Raw genomic sequence first — 19,467 nt, 5'->3', positions numbered from 1 at the left:
ATTGCATGCAATAATTTTTATTTAGATGAGTAACAAGTGGCATTCACCCTGGAATTTTAAAGACTCGTCATGTCAGATGATAACAAAATCTATAGTCTAGCCCTAGCCATTAAAACACCAGTTACCTTCCTTATTTTTTAATTACAAATAAAATATCATGGCCATCTCATCTAGGTGTTTATTAGAATTTAGTTTTGTTTTTTAATTATAGTTAATTAATATTACATATCAATATAGTTTTCCTTAATTACATTTTAATCTGATTATTCATGTATATATATATATTATGTGCTGCAAATATTAACGAGGATTTGCCCTTTATTTTAAAGAAAATTTGGGAATTTTTTCTTTTATAGAAAAGGAGAAAAAAATTGTTAAAGTTGGGTGTTTTTCTACGTTACGCTTTTTCGTTCATTTTTTGACAATCAACCCTTATACAACTGCCCTACCGGACAGTTTGAGTTATTTTCGTGTATTTTTAAATTAAATTATCCATAGATCGATTACCCTGAATGTTATTATGTATGTAATATAAAATGGATAAAGATATTCATATTTTTAGGGTAAGTTATTATTACTAAGTACTTTACTAATTATTTGATTATCGAAACTCTTCACAAGTACTCAATTAAATGGACTGCATTTAATCATAATTTAGGAATGAAGTAGTTATTAGTAAATCATTATTAGAAGTAGTTACGAGGGTCGTTTGAAAAGTCCGTGCAAAGTCAGAGAGATAGCGTATCGAGGTTATGTTTAGTTAGTAGCATCTCTTGGAAGAACACACGCCAAGTTTCAGCTAGATCGGTCTATTTCTTTGTGTTTGGCATTCGTTTGAATCGAGGAAGTCGAGTGATTTTCAAAAAATGGAAGAAAAAGAATTTCGTGTGTTGATTAAACACTACTTTATGAAAGGCAAAACGCCTCAGGAGACTAAAGAGAAGCTTGATAAACATTATGGTGACTCTGCACCTTCGATTAGAACAGTTTATAAGTGGTTTCAAAATTTTCGGAGTGGCCATATGGGCACAAGTGACGCTGAACGTTCTGGACGCCCTGTTGAGTTACTACTCCAGAAATCATTGATAAAATCCATGATATGGTGATGGATGACAGAAGAGTGAAGGTGCTTGAGATTGCTAGTGTTGTGGGCATCTCGAATGAACGGGTACATAATATTTTGCATCAACATTTGGACATGACAAAGCTATCCGCAAGATGGGTGCCGCGATTGCTCACGCTTGACCAAAAACGAAATCGTGTGAAGTGTTGCAAGGACGGTTTGCAGCTGTTCCAGAAGAATCCGCAGGACTTTAAGCGTCGTTTCGTCACTGTGGATGAAACATGGATACATCACTACACTCCTGAGACCATAGAACAATCTAAACAATGGGTTACCAAGGGGGGAATCTGCGCCAAAAAAGGCGAAGACCGTTCCTTCGGCCGGAAAGATTATGGCGACTGTCTTTTGGGATTCGCAAGGAATAATCCTCATCAACTATCTGGAAAAGGGTAAAACTATTACAGGTGCATATTATTCATCGTTATTGGACCGTTTGAAAACCGAGCTGCAAGAAAAACGCCCACGATTGGCCCACAAAAAAGTCCTTTTCCATCACGACAACGCACCAGCTCACACCTCAGCAGTTGTAATTCCAAAATTAATGTAAATAGGGTTCCAACTCGTTTCACATCCCCCCTATTCTCCAGACTTGGCTCCCTCGGACTACTATTTGTTCCCCAATATGAAGAAATGGCTGGCGGGAAAAAGATTTTATTCAAACGATGAGGTGATTGCAGAAACGAATGGCTATTTTTCACACTTGGACAAATCCTATTATTCGGAAGGGATCAACAAACTAGAGCAGCGTTGGACGAAGTGTATAAGCCTAAAAGGAGACTATGTTGAAAAATAAAAAAAGTTTACCCCCCAAAATTAAGTAGTTTTTATTTTTGCACGGACTTTTCAAACAACCCTCGTATTAACTGTGTGGAAATAGTGGTCTCGTATTCTTCTGTAAGAAGAATTCAATACTAAAATTTCGTTTTAACCCGGTGACCCAAATTTGGATAATAACCAACAATTTCTATTTTAATGTGCGAGTTTATGTGATGATTATTCAGAATAAAGAGTATAATAAAGATAAATCAGAAGAATAATTTGGAATAAAGTGTTTGTTCATTGCAATTTATGAACCCGTTATATCCATTTTATTGATATTTTAACCAAAAATATTTTATAGATGTAAATGGCCAGCTTAATGGTCTGTGAGAGCTAATAAATTCTGAAAAATATTAATGAAAATTTAATGCAGCAAAATTACTTAAATGATATGAATTGTTATAAAAATCTAGTTTTTTTTTTTGTATGTCTTTATGATATCCGTAAATGTTTTTTAGATTTTGAGTTATTTATTTATTTTTTTAAAAATGATTTAAGGCATGGCAACATTTCAGGATATTGGTGCCCGGAGCTTTTTTCAGTGCACTGACGGCCTTCGGACAGTGTTCACTCGTCACAGATAACACTGTCAATAACCGGACAGTGAGCTGTAAGAAGTTCCTAGGAAGAGTAAAATCTAAGGGCCAGCAGCTGGATTCGAACCCGGGATCTCCGCGTGGAAATCAAATACGCTAACCGCATAGCTAGTCCTTTCCCTTGTACTCGCTTCAGCGGTACATATACTACACTAAAATTTTGAGTTATTATAATTATGTAAAAAAAAACACTAACACTACAACGATTCTTTTTTAAACAATTATCCAGATTCTAACTTTTCGTAAATAATTTAAATTCTTATTGACAGTCTTTCACAAAAGGAAGAAGGATTATTGCCAATATTAGACATAATTTTTTGTCAAGCTTTCGAAATAAGGGACTAGGTCATCTTCAGGGCTTATACTTATTAAATAAGTATAAGCCCTGACGTGAAAAATTATTAGTCACCAAAAAATGAAAGATGAACAATATTTATAATTTTTGCAGTTTAAATATATTGAGGGAAACTGTTTGCTTAACACTTTCTGAACCTGTTTATATGAAACCTACTCCAAATCAAAGCAATAAACTGAATAGTAATTATAGGATATTATAATAATTAAGAATGATGCAATAAGTGTAGTTAGAAAGCATGTGATTGCGGCAACAAGTGTTTAAAGTTCAAAAAACACCCACTGGGAGGAACGCTTCTATGTTTATAGCGTAATGATTACTGATTCTAATGGATTTTTTCTCTTTTATTTAGTTTGTGGCAGACAAAACTAGGGCAGGATATGGAGGCGATCGATGTACTCAACATTCACGCTGTTGATGACTGCTGGTTCTCGCGAAGGGCAGAAGATAACTGTGGCCATACAGCTCCTAAACTCCAAAAACAACAGTCCATTTTGCATTACACTAACTGTTCATACGCAAATCGTTATGTTTTGTTTGATTCAACAAAAACTCTATTGATTGCTTAAAAATATATGTATATATATTGTTAGACGCCACAGTAGCCGAGCGGGTTAGAGGGGAGACCTGTAAAGCTAATAAGTCTTGTGGTACTGGGTTCGATTCCCGGTCTAGACATTGGATTTTATTTAATCCGTTATTATGGGAAATAATTAGTGAAGTATGTTTGCTAGTCGCCTCCGTTCACGACACCTAATCGGTAGTTGGACGTAAAGCCCTTTAAAAAAATAAGCAATTACTTTTACTACTTATATTTAATGTGAACACTCACAACTTTTACTGTAGTGACCATAACTCTAACGCAGTGGTTGGCAACCTATGACCCACTGGGTCATCTAGTGACTCACTGGGAAAATTTTAGCGATCCAGTAAACAATTCTTGATTACGACGATCGGTAGGTATTCTTGCCATCGAATTAAAGTGTGCTTATATTGGAGATGTGTGGCAAAATGTGATGAAATTCTATTATTACACTGCCAATACACGTTTCAACTTTTCTGCTAACATTTTATGATTTCTTTCAAGTAATAATTAAGGATTTGCTAATAAATTTGTAATTATCTATTTAAGGATACTGGATTATCCCATCTGTATTCTATTCTAGAAAAAGGCTCCGGACGTCAATAACCTCAGATGTTGATACGTTTTAAATTACTATAAATAAACAAATAATAATAATTCTCTTCTGCAAAAATTTCAATATCTAATTTGGTGTCCAAAGCCAACTGGAGGTTAACAATGGGAGATCTGCCGTAGCCTGTTCAGAGACTGGATCTATTTACAACGGTACAACCTATGAAGATGTTTTTGGATTTAATCTAGAAGGCATAAGGCTAGATTAATACTAGGAGGTGTGCCGTTCGTCTTGATGGCTGACTATTGGATTGGACTTATGCTAGCCCTAAATAAATGCCTCTGCAGGCTAGAACCTCTACAGGCCAAAGATAAAATGGTGGTCCATCAGAACAGCAGCTTGATCTTGTACATGTTCTCATCCAAGGAATGATGCCTAACGACATACGAGGCCTCCCAAATCAGCACAAATTAAGTTAGCAAGCATTCTGGACTATCGTGAACCTATCTCATTCATCTAAATAAATATATTTTTTTCCATTTTTTCGTGATACCAACCATTTTGAAAATAAAGGGAGAGACTTAAAAAAACGTGGCGAGAGTAGTTTCTTGCCGCCCGTAAGAATATGGTAGAAGTTAGATCCACTTTTGACAAACTCTCGAAAAGTAGCATTATTAGAGAATTTATAAATAAAAACTAAAATAAAGTGCAGTCCGAGATACTTTTGCGAGAATTTTTCTCCACAAAAATGCATCCTCGCGTAAAAAAAAAACCTAAATTTTGTAAATTTACGAGCATGCTCACAACTTCATGTACGAGTATGCGTTCAAAGATATACCAGCTTAGTAGTGAACTAGTTTTCACTTGCTTTAAAGTACATAGGTTGGAAATGGAGGTTGCAATAAGGTTAGAACAGGAGATAAACAAATATAATCTTACCACATAAGGTAACCAGCCGAATATCACGTCAAACAGTTCTAGATAAGAGTGAAAAACCACTAGCGTAACCATTTAGTGCTAGCTAAGTAGTTAGACTGTTGAATTCTATGGCACAAAATGACTAGCTGTTTGCTAATATTGATTGCTGCCTCAGTGAATAATGGAATTCTCCCTCCGTATTCGAATCATATTTTATTTACATAATAGGTACTTTAATATGGCCTTGTTAAAAATAACTTCGCGCAACTTCTAATCATCACAACTATATTGATGAAACTAAATTCATTTTAACTAACAGAAATAAAGCGACGGCAGCCAGTCTTCTAACTAAAAGCATTCATCCTTCACTGACTTCAGGCTTACGCCCCCGGAAATCTCTTTCTATAATTATTTCAATTCTGACTAATTTTAATCTAAAGAAGATTTTCCGGTAAATGCGCGTCCTTTCAAGCAAGAAACTGCATTAAATATGGGCGTTTTTTCTACGATTCGACTGTAAAACTAAGTATTGAGAAAAGACGCTAACTTTTCTCTACATTTTGGTAAAGGTTTCATTGCAAATCGAAAGAATAGTAAAAGAGATATAAAGGTTTGAAATTTCGATGGAAATAAAACCCTTCAAAATGTAACCTCTTACATCGCAATAACTATTAGAATAGTTTAACCATGCAACTTTAATCAATTATAGAGTTAACTTTACTCTACATTTTGGTAAAGGTTTCATTGAAACCGAAAGAATAGGAAAAGAGATATAGAGGTTTGAAATTTCGATGGTAATGAAACACTTCAAAATTAAACCTCTTATATCACAATACCTGTAGATATTTTTGAGAATATAAATAAACTAAACATATCTCTTCAGGGAGAAAATACTAACAATCTCCATCTGATAAATAAAGTAAAAGCATTCATAAAAAAATTAATCGTTTGGAAAACTCCTATGAAATGTTTAACAGCATGAGTGACTTTACAATTGATAATAATTTAAGTTTAAGCTGTCTTCAGGAAGTACTACAGATTATACTTGGTCATTTGGACAACTTAGAAAATCAATTTCAAAAATATTTACATTCAGATATTGAATCTAATAATTTTGATTGGGTATTGAAACCATTCCTGATAGAAAATGGATCAAGTGCAACATTTTTCACTAAAGGCACAGCAAGAATTTGCAGAACTTTCTGCTGATGCTGAAGTCTTAAACTTGAATTTCCCAAGAAAAGTTAAGCAACTTTTTGGATTGGAGTTAAAAAAAGAATATCCAACAATCTCTGACGAAGCATTGAAAGTTCTTTTGCCATTTGCCACCACATACTTATGTGAATCATCATTTTCAACTTGTTAACGTCAACAAAAACAAAGTACCGTTTCAGTATAAAAATGCTATGGGACCTTCAATAACAAATATTTATCCCAGATTTAATTTATTGTGCGAAGATAAACAAGCACATCCTTCTCATTAAAAATAATGAAACGATTTTAATACGAAGCATTTTTAATTGTTTTCTAGTTTTTCAATAAAAGTTTATGTGTGATAACTTATATTTAAGTTTTTTATTTTTAAAAAGTGTTGATATTAATTTGATGTTTTAACTTCTTTTATAATTATCAATATTTTTCTAAATATATAAGCCTAAAATTTATACACGATTTTTTATTTTTACTAATTTCAATTTTTTCCTGCTTAAAAAAAATCGAGGATAAATTTACGTAATTACAGCCTGATGTTTTCGTATATAAGCTTATATTTATAATTATGGCCTTAAAGAAATTATTACTTTAAAAAGGGGTCGCGGTCGCAAAAAGTTTAAGAAGCACTGATATAGATTATAAAATTAACAATTGGATAACAATACGACTTCAAACAAATATGTTGGGGTTGTATGGCAAAAACGCAAAAAAATAAACATGCTGCGTTTAGAGGAATGCTTGCATTGGACATTTAAGAAATTCTACTTTGGCACTACGGAAAATTAGGGAAAGATCTTTTGAAGAAGAGCTGGAATGCAACCGCAATGGAGACAGCCACAGGAGTCATTCCTTACTGGAAATCAACTGAACAGACAATAAGAAAATCGAGCGTACACTGTGACCTAGTCCTACATTGTAGCTTACTGGAACCGAGATAGTTGGGAATGTTGCTCCAAGCTTGGGGAATTTGTATTAGTCAGTTACTTGAACAAGTTAAAGCTGAACATCGTTTTCTAATAAAAATGCAGTATTACTAGCAGGCCCTTAATATCGTTTTGCCCAGATAACATATAAGCCCAGGTAGAGAACGTAAAAATTCACCTTGATAAGAGCAACCTATCAAAGCCAGAGACTCTAATTACGTATTACTCTCTTTCTACCATAATGTAGCTAGGATGCCTTCAATTTAAATAAATAGCGGACCAATTTTAAGGAATATGGAAGCATCACTTTAAAATTTACTCGAAGAATGGCAGTGATCAATGCTAAGTAGTCAAACTATTCTAATCAAACGATCAGCACAAAGTTAACAGTCTCGCTTAAGTGCTATTTTATTGTGTAAACACATAACGAGTGGTTATGTAAGCTGTATTTCTATCTAAAATACCATCAAACCGTTACATTAGCTTCTATTATGATCAAAAATTGCCATACGTGTATCCATTTTGTTTCTTTAACTGAAATCCATGCATAAATCCTTCTAAACTTGACAACCCTTTTGCTAAAAAGTTTAACTCTGTACCAATTCTTACTTCTTAGGGCTTCATAGGAGCTACAGTCGAGCCTTCAACACTTATTGAAGTGGTAACAGACTTTCTTGCTAAGAGTTTATTATAATCCCAAAAATACTGGCTTGTCGATGTAACCTTCTTTATCAAGAACTATGATAACAGCTTTGTGAACTACAAGCTTGTAAAGTGGAGCAATAAAAACAAGCTGTAAATAGAGTAACTTTCATTTTTGTTAGCTAGCTGATTCATTAATCCAAGAAGAAGAAATAATATAGCCTATTTCATTCAAAAATTAATTACTTTATTTTAATGCCAAGCTTTCAATTAGTGACTAGGACATCTTCAGGGCTTTGGAGCATATTTTACAGAAAAAGATATCAATTTACGTACAAAATATGATAAAAAATAACATAAACAATATTATAACATAAAAAATTAAAGTTTTCCAATAATATGCCATAAAAAGTTTAATCGTAAACTGTATACATGCTTTATAGGGAAATTTGTTCATTAATTGTTACGTACTGTTTATGGTTTGATAGTGTATGAAATCAAATAATTTGACGAAAGTTGTTGCAACCTCTTTATAAACATACTCGTAATGAACTTAATTACACGTTTAAAAACTAAATTTTGTTGCTTTTAGAGTTGAGCAAATAAAAGCTTTTAGTTTATATATTACGACTAATATTTTTAACTTCGTTAAATAAGTAACATGCATATAATAAACTTTGTTACAGGTTCAAAAACTAAATGTTGTTGCTTTTAGAGTTGAGCAAATAAAAGCTCTTTTAGTTTAAAACAACTATCATATTTAACTTCGTTAAATAAGTGACATTGAAGTAATGAACTATGTTACAGGTATACAAAAATTAGGTATATATTTTGAATGGAGCTAGTTTTTTGTAATTTTATTTATGATTTAAGGCTAAGGCAGTAACATCTACAGTCAACATCTAAGGTTATTGGCGCCCGGAGCTTTTTTCAGTGCACCGCCGGCCTCCGGAGAGTGAGCTGTAAGAAGCTCCTTGGAAGAGAAAAAGGGCTAGTAGTTGGATTCGAATCCGGAACTTGCGCGTGGGAATCCAACATGCTAACCTCACAGGTAATTCAACTGATATTTCTATTATAGTACTATTAAGGGTTCTAAAATCCGTTTTTTGGATGGCGCAGTAGAGTTAGAAACGGAAGATAGTACCGGACCTAGTAGAAGACAAAAAAGCCATTTTATCAACATAAAGTTCTCTCAGCGCTTAGTTCCTCTCTCCAAGTTGATGCTGGCCTCTTTTATTAACAAATTAGGAAATTATATCGGAAAAAAAGTTTACAATTATAGGGCTTAAAGTAAAACCTTAAACTGCAGAACCCACTTAGAAATTTTAAACCCAAAAGAAAATTTAGCACCTAGATCGCTTAAATTGACCAATAAATATCTAGATTACAAATTTTCTGCACAGCTTCAGTGAGAAATCGATTCAAAGGCTCTTTTAAAATCGATAAAGAGAGCAAATACCTTGCTTCACTTTTTTCTTAACTAAGTATCTACAAAAGAAGCCAAAGTAAAATCTATCCAGCTAACCGTGACCTTTGCTAAAGTCTATTTGCTCCTGACTTAGTAAATTAGGCTATTCTACCTTAGTTAGAAAGTCTCCTATAAATTATACAGGTTACAAATTTTTAATATTGAATTAAGAATGGCTTCTATAGTTGCTTGGATCTACGAGTATTATGAACTTTCTCATAAATCAAAAACTTTTTTTCTATTTTTGACCAGCTGGCTTGAACTTATCGCAAAGCCAAAAAAAAGGTACGTTTTTTTTTTTGTTTTTATTATTATGGCTAAGCAGGGGCATGTGATGGTCTATTGGTCAAGACCGTGGCTTTGTGTGTGGGAGATCCCCAGTTCGAATCCCGCGTATGACTACTTTTTATTTCTTAAAAAAAACTGTTTATAGTAAACTGTGAGCTTCAGCCCACAAATTAAATATTTCTCATTACAAGGAAATGAAGAGAAAATAATAACATATTCGTATTAAGTGAATAGATTTTTATTAATATAGTTAGATATATAAAGTAATATTTAATTAAACAACAATTAGAAAATACATGAAAAGATTTTGAAAAAGAATTATTAAATATTCAACAAATTACCAGATAATATAATCAGAAAAAAAATAATTGCACGTTACGTTTGTTTATACTCCAAACATTAATTAAATAGGTAGTTATAATGCAAATTAAAAATTTTCGTGTAGTTTTAGATGATCAACTCATCCAACCGGACAGTATTAATATGAATTTTTAAGGAGATTTTTCGATGTTGAATGCTCGTATTTCAAAGTTTTACACGAAATCTCGTCCGTTAATTTATTTTTAATGGATTCTAATTTTTGAAAAACCGTAACTCACATTCATATGTGGCACTTCAATACTTTTGTCATATCTTAGTTTTTAAGATATAAGTTCTTACATGGTTAACATTAAGACAAATTTTAATACCACAACTTCTGAACTTAAACTAAAGAATAATAATAATAGTGAAACTATTGTTTTAGGCGTTCTAAACTTACTTACAAACTACGAATGAAACAGCAAAACAATGATTTGGAACCACACAACCACATTGAATTGATACAACTTCTGGCTTATGCAAAAAATATTTACTTCCCAATCAAAACTTTCAACAAATTAAAGAAATACCAGCTAGTAGGCAAACTAATATGTTAAAGCTTATGACATTTAAAGTAAAATTAATTAGTAGCCTAGATAGGCCACTCCCAAATGTTGACCTAATATAAGGAAAATTGTACAGTAAGTCAGGGTTAATAATGATAATAGCGTGATGGAACATAATTTATTAATGGGCTGTTTAGTTATAGCGAAAGGTTATGGTGCGGTTTTGATGCAGTTTTATAAACTAGTTGAATAAATAATAGTGGATTTTGTTTATTAAAAAAAAAAAAAAAGATGGAATTAAAGATACTACAGGGAGCTATTTCCAAGTTTATGTGATTTCCAAAAAAAAAACAGTACGTATCATTCACAATAATAAGGAGAACTCTCGAGTTTTGAAAGGACATGAGTAGGGCATTTATAAATTATTTAAGAATAGTTCTTCCCAAACAAACATAACCTGTACTCGGCAAGATAACACTGATCGTGAAAGAAAGGTTCCACCGTAATAAGCAGAATTATGAGAAATAACTTTTGAATGTTCGTTTCCATAAAAATTGATACAGTATAGACTTTAAACCTAATTTAGTACGAATGAAATAATTTTAATTTTTTAATTTACAGTCGAGCCTCCCATAAAGGACACTCACTAGCGACCACCTCCATTTACGGACAGTTTTTGGATTTCCCCGTTTTACCCCTATGAACTTTCTACAAAAAAGAACCTCCGTCTAATGGACACTACATAACGGCTGCGGATATTGATTTTGGGGAACGGTTTAAATGTTTCACCTCCCACCAACGACCATCTTATTATTAAAAGTTCGTTTGACGCGGTGATAAAAATAATTATCCCCTCTCAAGTTTTTCCTTTTTTTCTGGTTTTTCCTAAAGTTTCCTATATAAGCTCATAGATCTTGTACCATTTTAATCGCTTTTCAATATTATTTTAGAAGAACAATATTATTTTTTCCGATATCTCTCTCAGACGAAAGTGACTTAACTCTAGAAGAGAAAATAAATGTGTTGGAAGAGTTTTGCAAAAACCAAATCGAGCCATCGTCAACTTGCCGGAAAGGTTTGTTCTATTTTTCTTAGAAATTCAATTATTCTGTGAGTTTGCATAATTTCTAACAAAAAGTTAATTATGTACAATTAGTTTGGAGTTGGAAAAACTCAGATTACCAATATTTTGAAGGACCGAGATGGAATCTACGCATTGAAAAAACAAAACGGCTTGCAAAACAAAATTAGTGAATATTTTTACAATGTTGAGGAGTTATATGGTAAAAGTGCGTCTGTCCATTAAGTTTAGCAAAAATTTACCCTTCATAAAGTAATAAAAACAGTTAAATGTGGATAAAAAATTCAACGTAAATTTATATTGCTATTTGTATTTATGATTTTTTTGATAATTATAGAGAAATGTTTTAAATAAAATATTATTTTTTAGTATGATGATAATTTTACCATATATTATTATTGTTATAAATAAATGTGATGATTATTATAAAAATTATTAAATAAGTCAATAATATGGTAGTTTTTTGATAAATTTTTTGGATAATTAAGAAAAATTTGATGCACATCATATAGCTAAATAATTATGCAATTATGCACGTTTTTAAATCTATTAATAATAAACAATTTTTAAGTGGATATTTGGGGAAAAAAAACCATATTTGTTCATTATGAAACTTGCCTACCTCCTTCTAACGACCACCTCCAAACAGCGGCCACTTTGCTTTCCCCCGGGCAGTGTCCGTTATTGAGAGCTTCGACTGTATTTGTAAAAAAAAATTGCAGACACTTGGTTTCTTTTTACTTACCGTGTCCCTGCTCTTGTGCTATGATATTTTTGGCGCTATTCTTTTGTGATAAGTGTTCAAATCTAATTTGAAACGTAATGTCCCTTTTCAATCTTACAATGAATAATTAAAAACATTTTTTTTATTTATATCTGATGAAATATAAAGCCTCAAAAACCAAATTTCACTTCTATTCAATTCGGCGTTTACTCCTCGCAAACCCTTTCAAAAAACAAGCACATTACAAACGACATCACTAGTTTAGGATTGTAAGAGAAAAATAGTTACCAAGAACAGGTGCAACAGCAACACCAGCACAGACAGCAAGGTTTGGTGGGTCTCGGTGCAGCGGGCTGCAATGGACCCGCAGGCTGGCCGGCAGCGGAGACCTTGACAGAGCCGCGACTTCCGGAAAGGCGGCAACCTCGCAATTCCCCGCACTCTCTACTCGACATCTGCAACAAAATAACACAATTACAATCTCCTTCATAACCGTCTTAATCATAGATAACACATTTTGCAGATCAATTGAATGTGTATATTGAAGTGATATTGGCTGCCTGTTGCTAGGTCGATGATTTCTTGTAAATGAATGGACAAGAGAACTCAGCGAGGCTTGTGGATTAACCCGAAGGAGATTTATTCTGAGATCTTGGCGATTTTTTGAAATTTTCAGGATAGCAACGCAAACAACTTCAATTTTACTTAACGACCCCCCAAACGTCATTCATTACTGTGACAGTGGTGGTTTAGCAGAGATGTATGAGGAACTTGTTTTTGAGCTGGGTTACTATTCTGGGATGTTTGCTTCCTAAATGTGGGCGATTGATGACAGGGGCTCCTTGGCCATACTTTGGTGCGACCAAGGCATTTCCATCTAGTTTCAGTGGCTATACCCTCGCTACCTAAAGCCCTTAAAGATTTTTGAGATGGAAAGGTAGTTACTTACAGCATGCGACGTATCATCCCATTGGCAAATGGCACACCTCCAGAAGCTGACCGTGAGTCTCGACCTAGTCGACCCATGCCGACCCAATCGTACATTGTGTTTTTTTAAATAGCACTGTAGTTTCAGAAACGTTCCCTCAAGGGTGGGAATAATCAACTCAAAGCCTCTGGACAGATTGTGAGAAAAAAGAAAACAACTAACAGAATAGCAAAAGTAACCAACAAAATAGTTTGTTAAAAGGTTAGTCATGAATCCTAACTGAATTAATAGTTCAACTAAATATACAATCATATAATCAAATTTAATCAAGTTGGCAGTGGTAACAGACAGCAGAAATATTATCTCACGTATCAGTGACAATTTAGTGCAACGTTTTGGAATCAGTTAAAAGTATTACACCGCATGCACCCAACAAATCAAAGTTCAAAATAAAACGAATTCATTGTTTTTACAGCCGAATTATTTGTTCTTCTGTTCAGAAGTTAAAAACACTTCGAGTTATTGAGTCAATAATATAGAAACCCTATCTTCGATGATATTTATATAAATCAACTTTTTTCAATTGCTGTAGACTGAAAAATAAAGTAGTAACTTTTTCCTACGGCTACCTAGGGACACGCACTAATTAAGTATGAGTAAGATGCGCCTAAGAAACAGCTTTACTACAAAATAAACAAGAACTTGTCCTATCGTCTGCTTGGAGAAATCGTTGCAATTCCTTAGCTGGTTAACCATAAACCGAATCTAATATAAACGGCTCTGTAATAAAATCGAGAAAGAAATGTGTGTGTTCTACTTAAGTAAATATGAGCTAAGTAATTACAAAATTGGTATATAGGTTTAGGCTATCTAGAAGCCTTTATTCTTCTACCACTTTGGCCTAACAGTTTAAGTATTAGGGAAAGGCATAAATGCATATGGAGATCACAAACTGCTTGGCAGACATTGTAAATTAGCCCTGAAGATAACCTAGTCCCTAGATCGAAAACTAGACATAATAAAAATATATCATGACTGAAACTGGCAGTAATTTTTTTCGTCTTATTGAAACTATGAATCAGTCACCAAAAATAATGATGAATAGAATTCTACAAAGTTTACTCCAAAATTTCACAATTTTTCACAAACTAGATAGTGTTAGCTCGCTGTATTTCAGTTTCATCGTTATAAGAGGCCATTGAGTAAATAAAATTCCTCTTTACAATCACTTAAGCAATGTTATAGTTTTGGTTTTGTCAAGACGAAGGGAAAACGGCTCTAGTCATATGTCAGTATGAAGAAGGCTCGTATGACTCAAACATCGGTCCTTCGAAGAAGAAATTTTTATGCTTCCTTTTCCAGGACACGCATACCAGACTCCTGTCTCTAATAAAATAGACAGGATTACAGGAAGTGCTCTAACTAGGGTCACCAATAAATCCTTCTGTTCGAGGTGTTGTATGATTTTTGGTTTGGTCTTGAGGCACCTCAAAAAGGATGTTTCAGATAGGAAATGATTAACGAAAATTCGACACTACCACATTACAATCTCCTGTAGGAAAAGAAAAATTAATACTAGACACTAAAAATGGATTAGAATTTTTGAACCTGTTTTCAGTCTGTTCAAGTTAATTTGCGCCAGATTTCTTATTACAATTTAGCTTTGTATTGAATATTTTGTGCAAGCTAGTCAAAATTTACTGGAATTTATAAATGTATCTTTATTTGAATTTTAAAAAAATTCAAAATTGCACTCAGCTGCAAATGTATGAAACGATACTTAAACTGCAATCTCAACCAATTCCCTATATTTTTATTGAATTGAGACCCAGTAGTTACTAGCATTGTACAATAACTTAACATTTTGAATATGCGCTAAAAAATGTAACTGCATTCTCAACTAGACTTGCATATTTTGAGAAGCAATTACTTACTTTCTATTTTACATATTACATAATTTGATTTTGATGAGAAAAATCAAAGCATGCGATTAATATTTTTTGATTAAATTTATTTTACAATTAAGTTAGAATATATTATAATTTGGATTGATCTATATATTTCTAGTTTTTATATTCGGAAATTTTGTTCAAGATTTTTTCGTAAAGGAATTAGTTTAGGGTCTGGCCGCTATGAACACTTGAAGAACTAACCAACATTCGACAGGCAACAGGACAGAGTATCCATAAAGATGAATGCTGCGAGGTTGAATACACCCTGTAGCCTCACATATTTATCTCAAACGGCATGCTGAAAGCTTTTAAATAAAGCTCTCGATTTGGCCTATTTGTCCCCAATGACCCGGGCACCAATTTAAGAGGAGGTGTGATTGCCTCCATCTACTTCAACCTAAACCCAATCTCGTACGAGGAAAAAGTGCAACATCTAGAGCATTATTCATAGACCTTCAACTCGCGTGGAACCAGAGAACAGACATGACAAGACGCTACAAAACAAAAGACTGAACAACAACCTAGCTGAACCAATGCGGTTTGACCAAGCGTCCGTTCCAATTCCTCCGAAACAGATGAATCCGAAAAACCTTCACCAAATCATAGAAGTTCCCATTTTGATTACACGTTTGCCTTGAGGTTGTAGACATTTCCAAATAAATTAAGACCATGATGCGTTAGAAAAGATAGGTTTTTTCCTAAAGATCTTTTAAACCAAAAATACGAGTACATGTAGGTTGGAAATATTTTCTAGCCGCCAGTGAGATACTTTGAGTACATTAATGGGAAAGATTGGAAATGCTTAATAAAATATTGTAAGCATACCTATCAAATTAGGACTTAGTAAAATTTAAAATAATGTCTATAAATTGGTTTCCTTTGTACAGACTTCTATTTTTTCATTATATGTTTAAGTCGGAGCTTGTTTTGTTTTTCTTGAATTTCAGTTTTGTATTTTGCTCCTTTACTGTTGTTTTCATTAGAGTATTTATTGAGTAACAGGACTCCACTCTGACGGTCCAAGAAAGACCAAGAGGTGTGTCTTCAGTTAAAATATAAAATGATTGTAGTATATTTAGTTATTTTCTTTTGTAGGTGTTTTTTTTTTTAATTTTGTGATGTTTGTGAATATAAATGTAAATATAATTAATAAAGACAATTATTATTATTACATGTATGTTGGAAATTAAATACATTTAAAAAGTCATAATTTAAGAAAATATTTTTCTTGTTCAAAAATTTATAAAATGAAGTAATTAATGTAAATACATTATTACGTCCTAAGAGGTGTACATGAAATATATACCACGTTTTCATATTTAGGGGAAAATACACTTCATGCATTTTCAGTGAATACTTCGTGAATAATTCGGACATGAATTTCCTTAAAATTTAACAAAATCGCAATGAACCTAGGACAGAGGGAACGCAACAAAGCCAACTGAAGTTTAGTAAAAATTGGAAGAAGATGAGTTAGTAAGAAATTAGCAGATTGCATTAAGGTTATTTCTAGTAAGTGAGGACTGTTTTGCAGAAAAAGATGGAACACTGTCTAGCAGTGTCGCTGTGAATAATGTTTGATGAACAATTTATTTCGTTTAAAGAAAAGTTGAGTCCACTGAACTCTATTACCAATTAGACGATGGCTCTCTAATTAGCAGCCGCGCTGGCCCCCCTTCACGGCCAAGTTTAAGGTAAGTTGGATGGCGGTCCGTGCCCACGTCCTTCCATAAGTTTTTTTTAAACTATCTTCAACCGTCTGTTCGGCCCAAATATTCAGATTCTGAATATTCAGTTCTCAGTGTAAGAGATAATTTGAAGAGCTAGGGAAGAGAAATAAAGTATAAATACTACAAGGAAGTAAAAGAGAGTAAAACCTGCGCAGTATTAAGGTCAGAAATAAGCACCAAATAAGCATCTTCATCAAGTGACGAAATGTAGAGCCAGTTCCTTTTTTTAAGGGAACTCTATTACCAATTAGACGATGGCTCTCTAATTAGCAGCCGCGCTGGCCCCCCTTCACGGCCAAGTTTAAGGTAAGTTGGATGGCGGTCCGTGCCCACGTCCTTCCATAAGTTTTTTTTAAACTATCTTCAACCGTCTGTTCGGCCCAAATATTCAGATTCTGAATATTCAGTTCTCAGTGTAAGAGATAATTTGAAGAGCTAGGGAAGAGAAATAAAGTATAAATACTACAAGGAAGTAAAAGAGAGTAAAACCTGCGCAGTATTAAGGTCAGAAATAAGCACCAAATAAGCATCTTCATCAAGTGACGAAATGTAGAGCCAGTTCCTTTTTTTAAGGGAGTGAAGAATAAGTGTAGGCAGAAAACTAAATGAATAAATTAACGCAAGGGTGGCCGCTACAATCAAAATTTTCTCCGTTAGAAACAAAATTTCTGTACAAAAAAAAAGAAGTGGACAAGGAAAAACAAAAGTTGACCTTACCTCTCAACGTTTAACCTCATTTTTAGAAATGGAATCGAATCATGAGCCCTAAAACAATCGCCTCCAGGCGATTGAAATGACGTTTTTAAGAAGTATAGAAGGATAAAGCGATGAGAGATCGGATACGCAACGCGACGATCAAGCTCAGATAGATAGATTCTAGCAGGGCAGCCTTGAAGGCCTAGGCCACCTCGACCCCATGGATCTACGAGTATTATGGCTCCCACTACTCTAGAGCTCACTCTCTAGACCCGTCCGTTTAATCAAACTCTTAATGCTGGAGAGTGGCCTCGGTTTTTTCTTCCCCGAGGAGTAACATCCTTAACCAGACAAGCCCCTCACACTGACACAATACGCGCGGTGCTCCTCCTGACAGAACCTACATAGGCTATCATCCGCCACGCTCTGAACTTCATGTGCTTCCTGAGCCTGCAGTGGCCCGGTCAGTAGGCCTGCAATTATCCTAATAACCACACGGCCTTGACGGATAAAATCTGCAGTCAGCCTTGGCCGAGTAGCCCTTGATGAACTTCTTCGCCTGTCTCTGCTCAGTGGTGGCCAACCACCACTTCTGAGACCTCTTCTGCACCCATAATCTAATTATACCCCACTCTTAAGGCATTTGGAAACTCCAAAATAAGGCTCCGGGCCAATGAAATCTCCTGCAGCGCCTTCACGGGCCAGCAAATCTGCTACTTCGTTTCTCTTATATCCTGAATGACCGGCTACCAGACACCACACCAGAAAAACCTTATTTTGGTAACTGATTTCAGCCAGGGCACCCAGACAGTCCTATACCAGCCTTAGTTCACCTGAAAGGAACCAATAGCTCTTAGAGCAGCCTGGCTGTCCGAGAAAATCACGATCCTAGACTTACTTATTCCTCGGCAGTACAGAATTTAATTACAGCTAGCTCAGCCTGAAAAACTAGTTTGCCTAGGCTAACCGAAAAGCTATATTTCGGTTTAGCGCAGTGCACTCCCGCTCCTACACCCTCCTCCGCCTTGGAGCCATCCGTGTACCACATTGGGTCCCTCATCAAGCTCAGATACGAACTCTACTTATTAATTCCCGTCTCAGAAGATTCTAAAAATCACATTTTGGGAAAAAAGTTTCAATTTATTAAATATAGGATTGCAATTTTGTTAATTTAAAAACGAAATTTTTATTTGAAATATTTTTTAAAGAAGACTGGGTGCAATGAGGAATCCAGTTAAAATTGAACTATACCACCCAGGAATTTATTTTCGATGAAATCTAAGTTACGAAATTTCAAAGTCGCAATAGTTGCTCCACATGGGGAGTAAGATATAGTAGAATGGATCTCAGACTTACTAATTACAGGTGTATTAAACTGTGGCCCATTAACAGGTGGTTTAATGTTTTAATATAATTAATTCTATTTCTAGATTACAAGAGGCAAGGCAAGGGCATATACTCTCCTTAATAGTTTATTGATTCGCTCTATAAAATTGTCAAGCTGATACACGCAGATCCATCTACTGGCAGATAGCTGCACTAAACATCATCTCTCAATGACTAGGAATTAAGAAATATTTAATGGGAACAGAACTCGGCTGGCGTTGAGGTATGCCGAATGAATAGATATCGAGCTGAGGCTGAAGTAGAAACAGACAAACTGACCTGGGGCCACGTCAGGTCATCATGCCTCGCGTCCGACCTTCATCACCGCAAGGAAACATGATGCAAATGAAAGGCTGTACCAAAATAAAAGAAAAGTATTTTTGATGAAAAATATATTTTGGTTATTACCCAGATTTCTTTAAATACATAACTTTATCTTTCTGCAGTTAACATAACATATTTATTGAGAGTTAAAATTTGTACTGATAAGTTGGTTGACTTCAATATTATTATTGATAGACGAAAAAATATTTTATTACTAAATGATGCATACAAAGTACAGCGCCAAACGATAAAGATTCTGATTAATAACATTAACTGTAAAAGAATTTCAAAATAAAATGT

At 34.2% G+C, this 19,467-nt stretch overlaps 1 protein-coding gene and 1 long non-coding RNA gene across 5 annotated transcripts in view; one reads left to right on the top strand and one right to left on the bottom strand.

The window, feature by feature from the left end:
* Positions 1-19,467, bottom strand: part of Dhit (regulator of G protein signaling double hit) — a 134,834-nt gene that overhangs the window by 25,699 nt on the left and 89,668 nt on the right. For 3 of the 4 annotated variants that reach the window (XM_074138004.1, XM_074138005.1, XM_074138006.1), the window contains exon 4: positions 12,440-12,606. In XM_074138004.1, coding sequence (XP_073994105.1) covers positions 12,440-12,606 — 167 coding nt within the window. Of the gene's footprint in view, positions 1-4,968; positions 5,074-12,439; positions 12,607-19,467 lie in introns of those variants that run through there. The other variant, XM_074138007.1, reaches the window with a different exon arrangement.
* LOC141459214 (uncharacterized) lies at positions 7,999-11,960 on the top strand. Its single transcript, XR_012461423.1, has 4 exons — positions 7,999-8,531; positions 8,598-8,775; positions 11,297-11,421; positions 11,503-11,960. It is a non-coding gene; the product is annotated as an uncharacterized lncRNA (long non-coding RNA).

Source organism: Rhodnius prolixus, unplaced genomic scaffold, assembly GCF_049639745.1.
Source record: "Rhodnius prolixus isolate KJV_2025 unplaced genomic scaffold, Rpr scaffold_11, whole genome shotgun sequence".
NCBI classification, from domain to species: domain Eukaryota; kingdom Metazoa; phylum Arthropoda; class Insecta; order Hemiptera; family Reduviidae; genus Rhodnius; species Rhodnius prolixus.
This window is presented reverse-complemented; position numbering and strand designations above follow the sequence as displayed.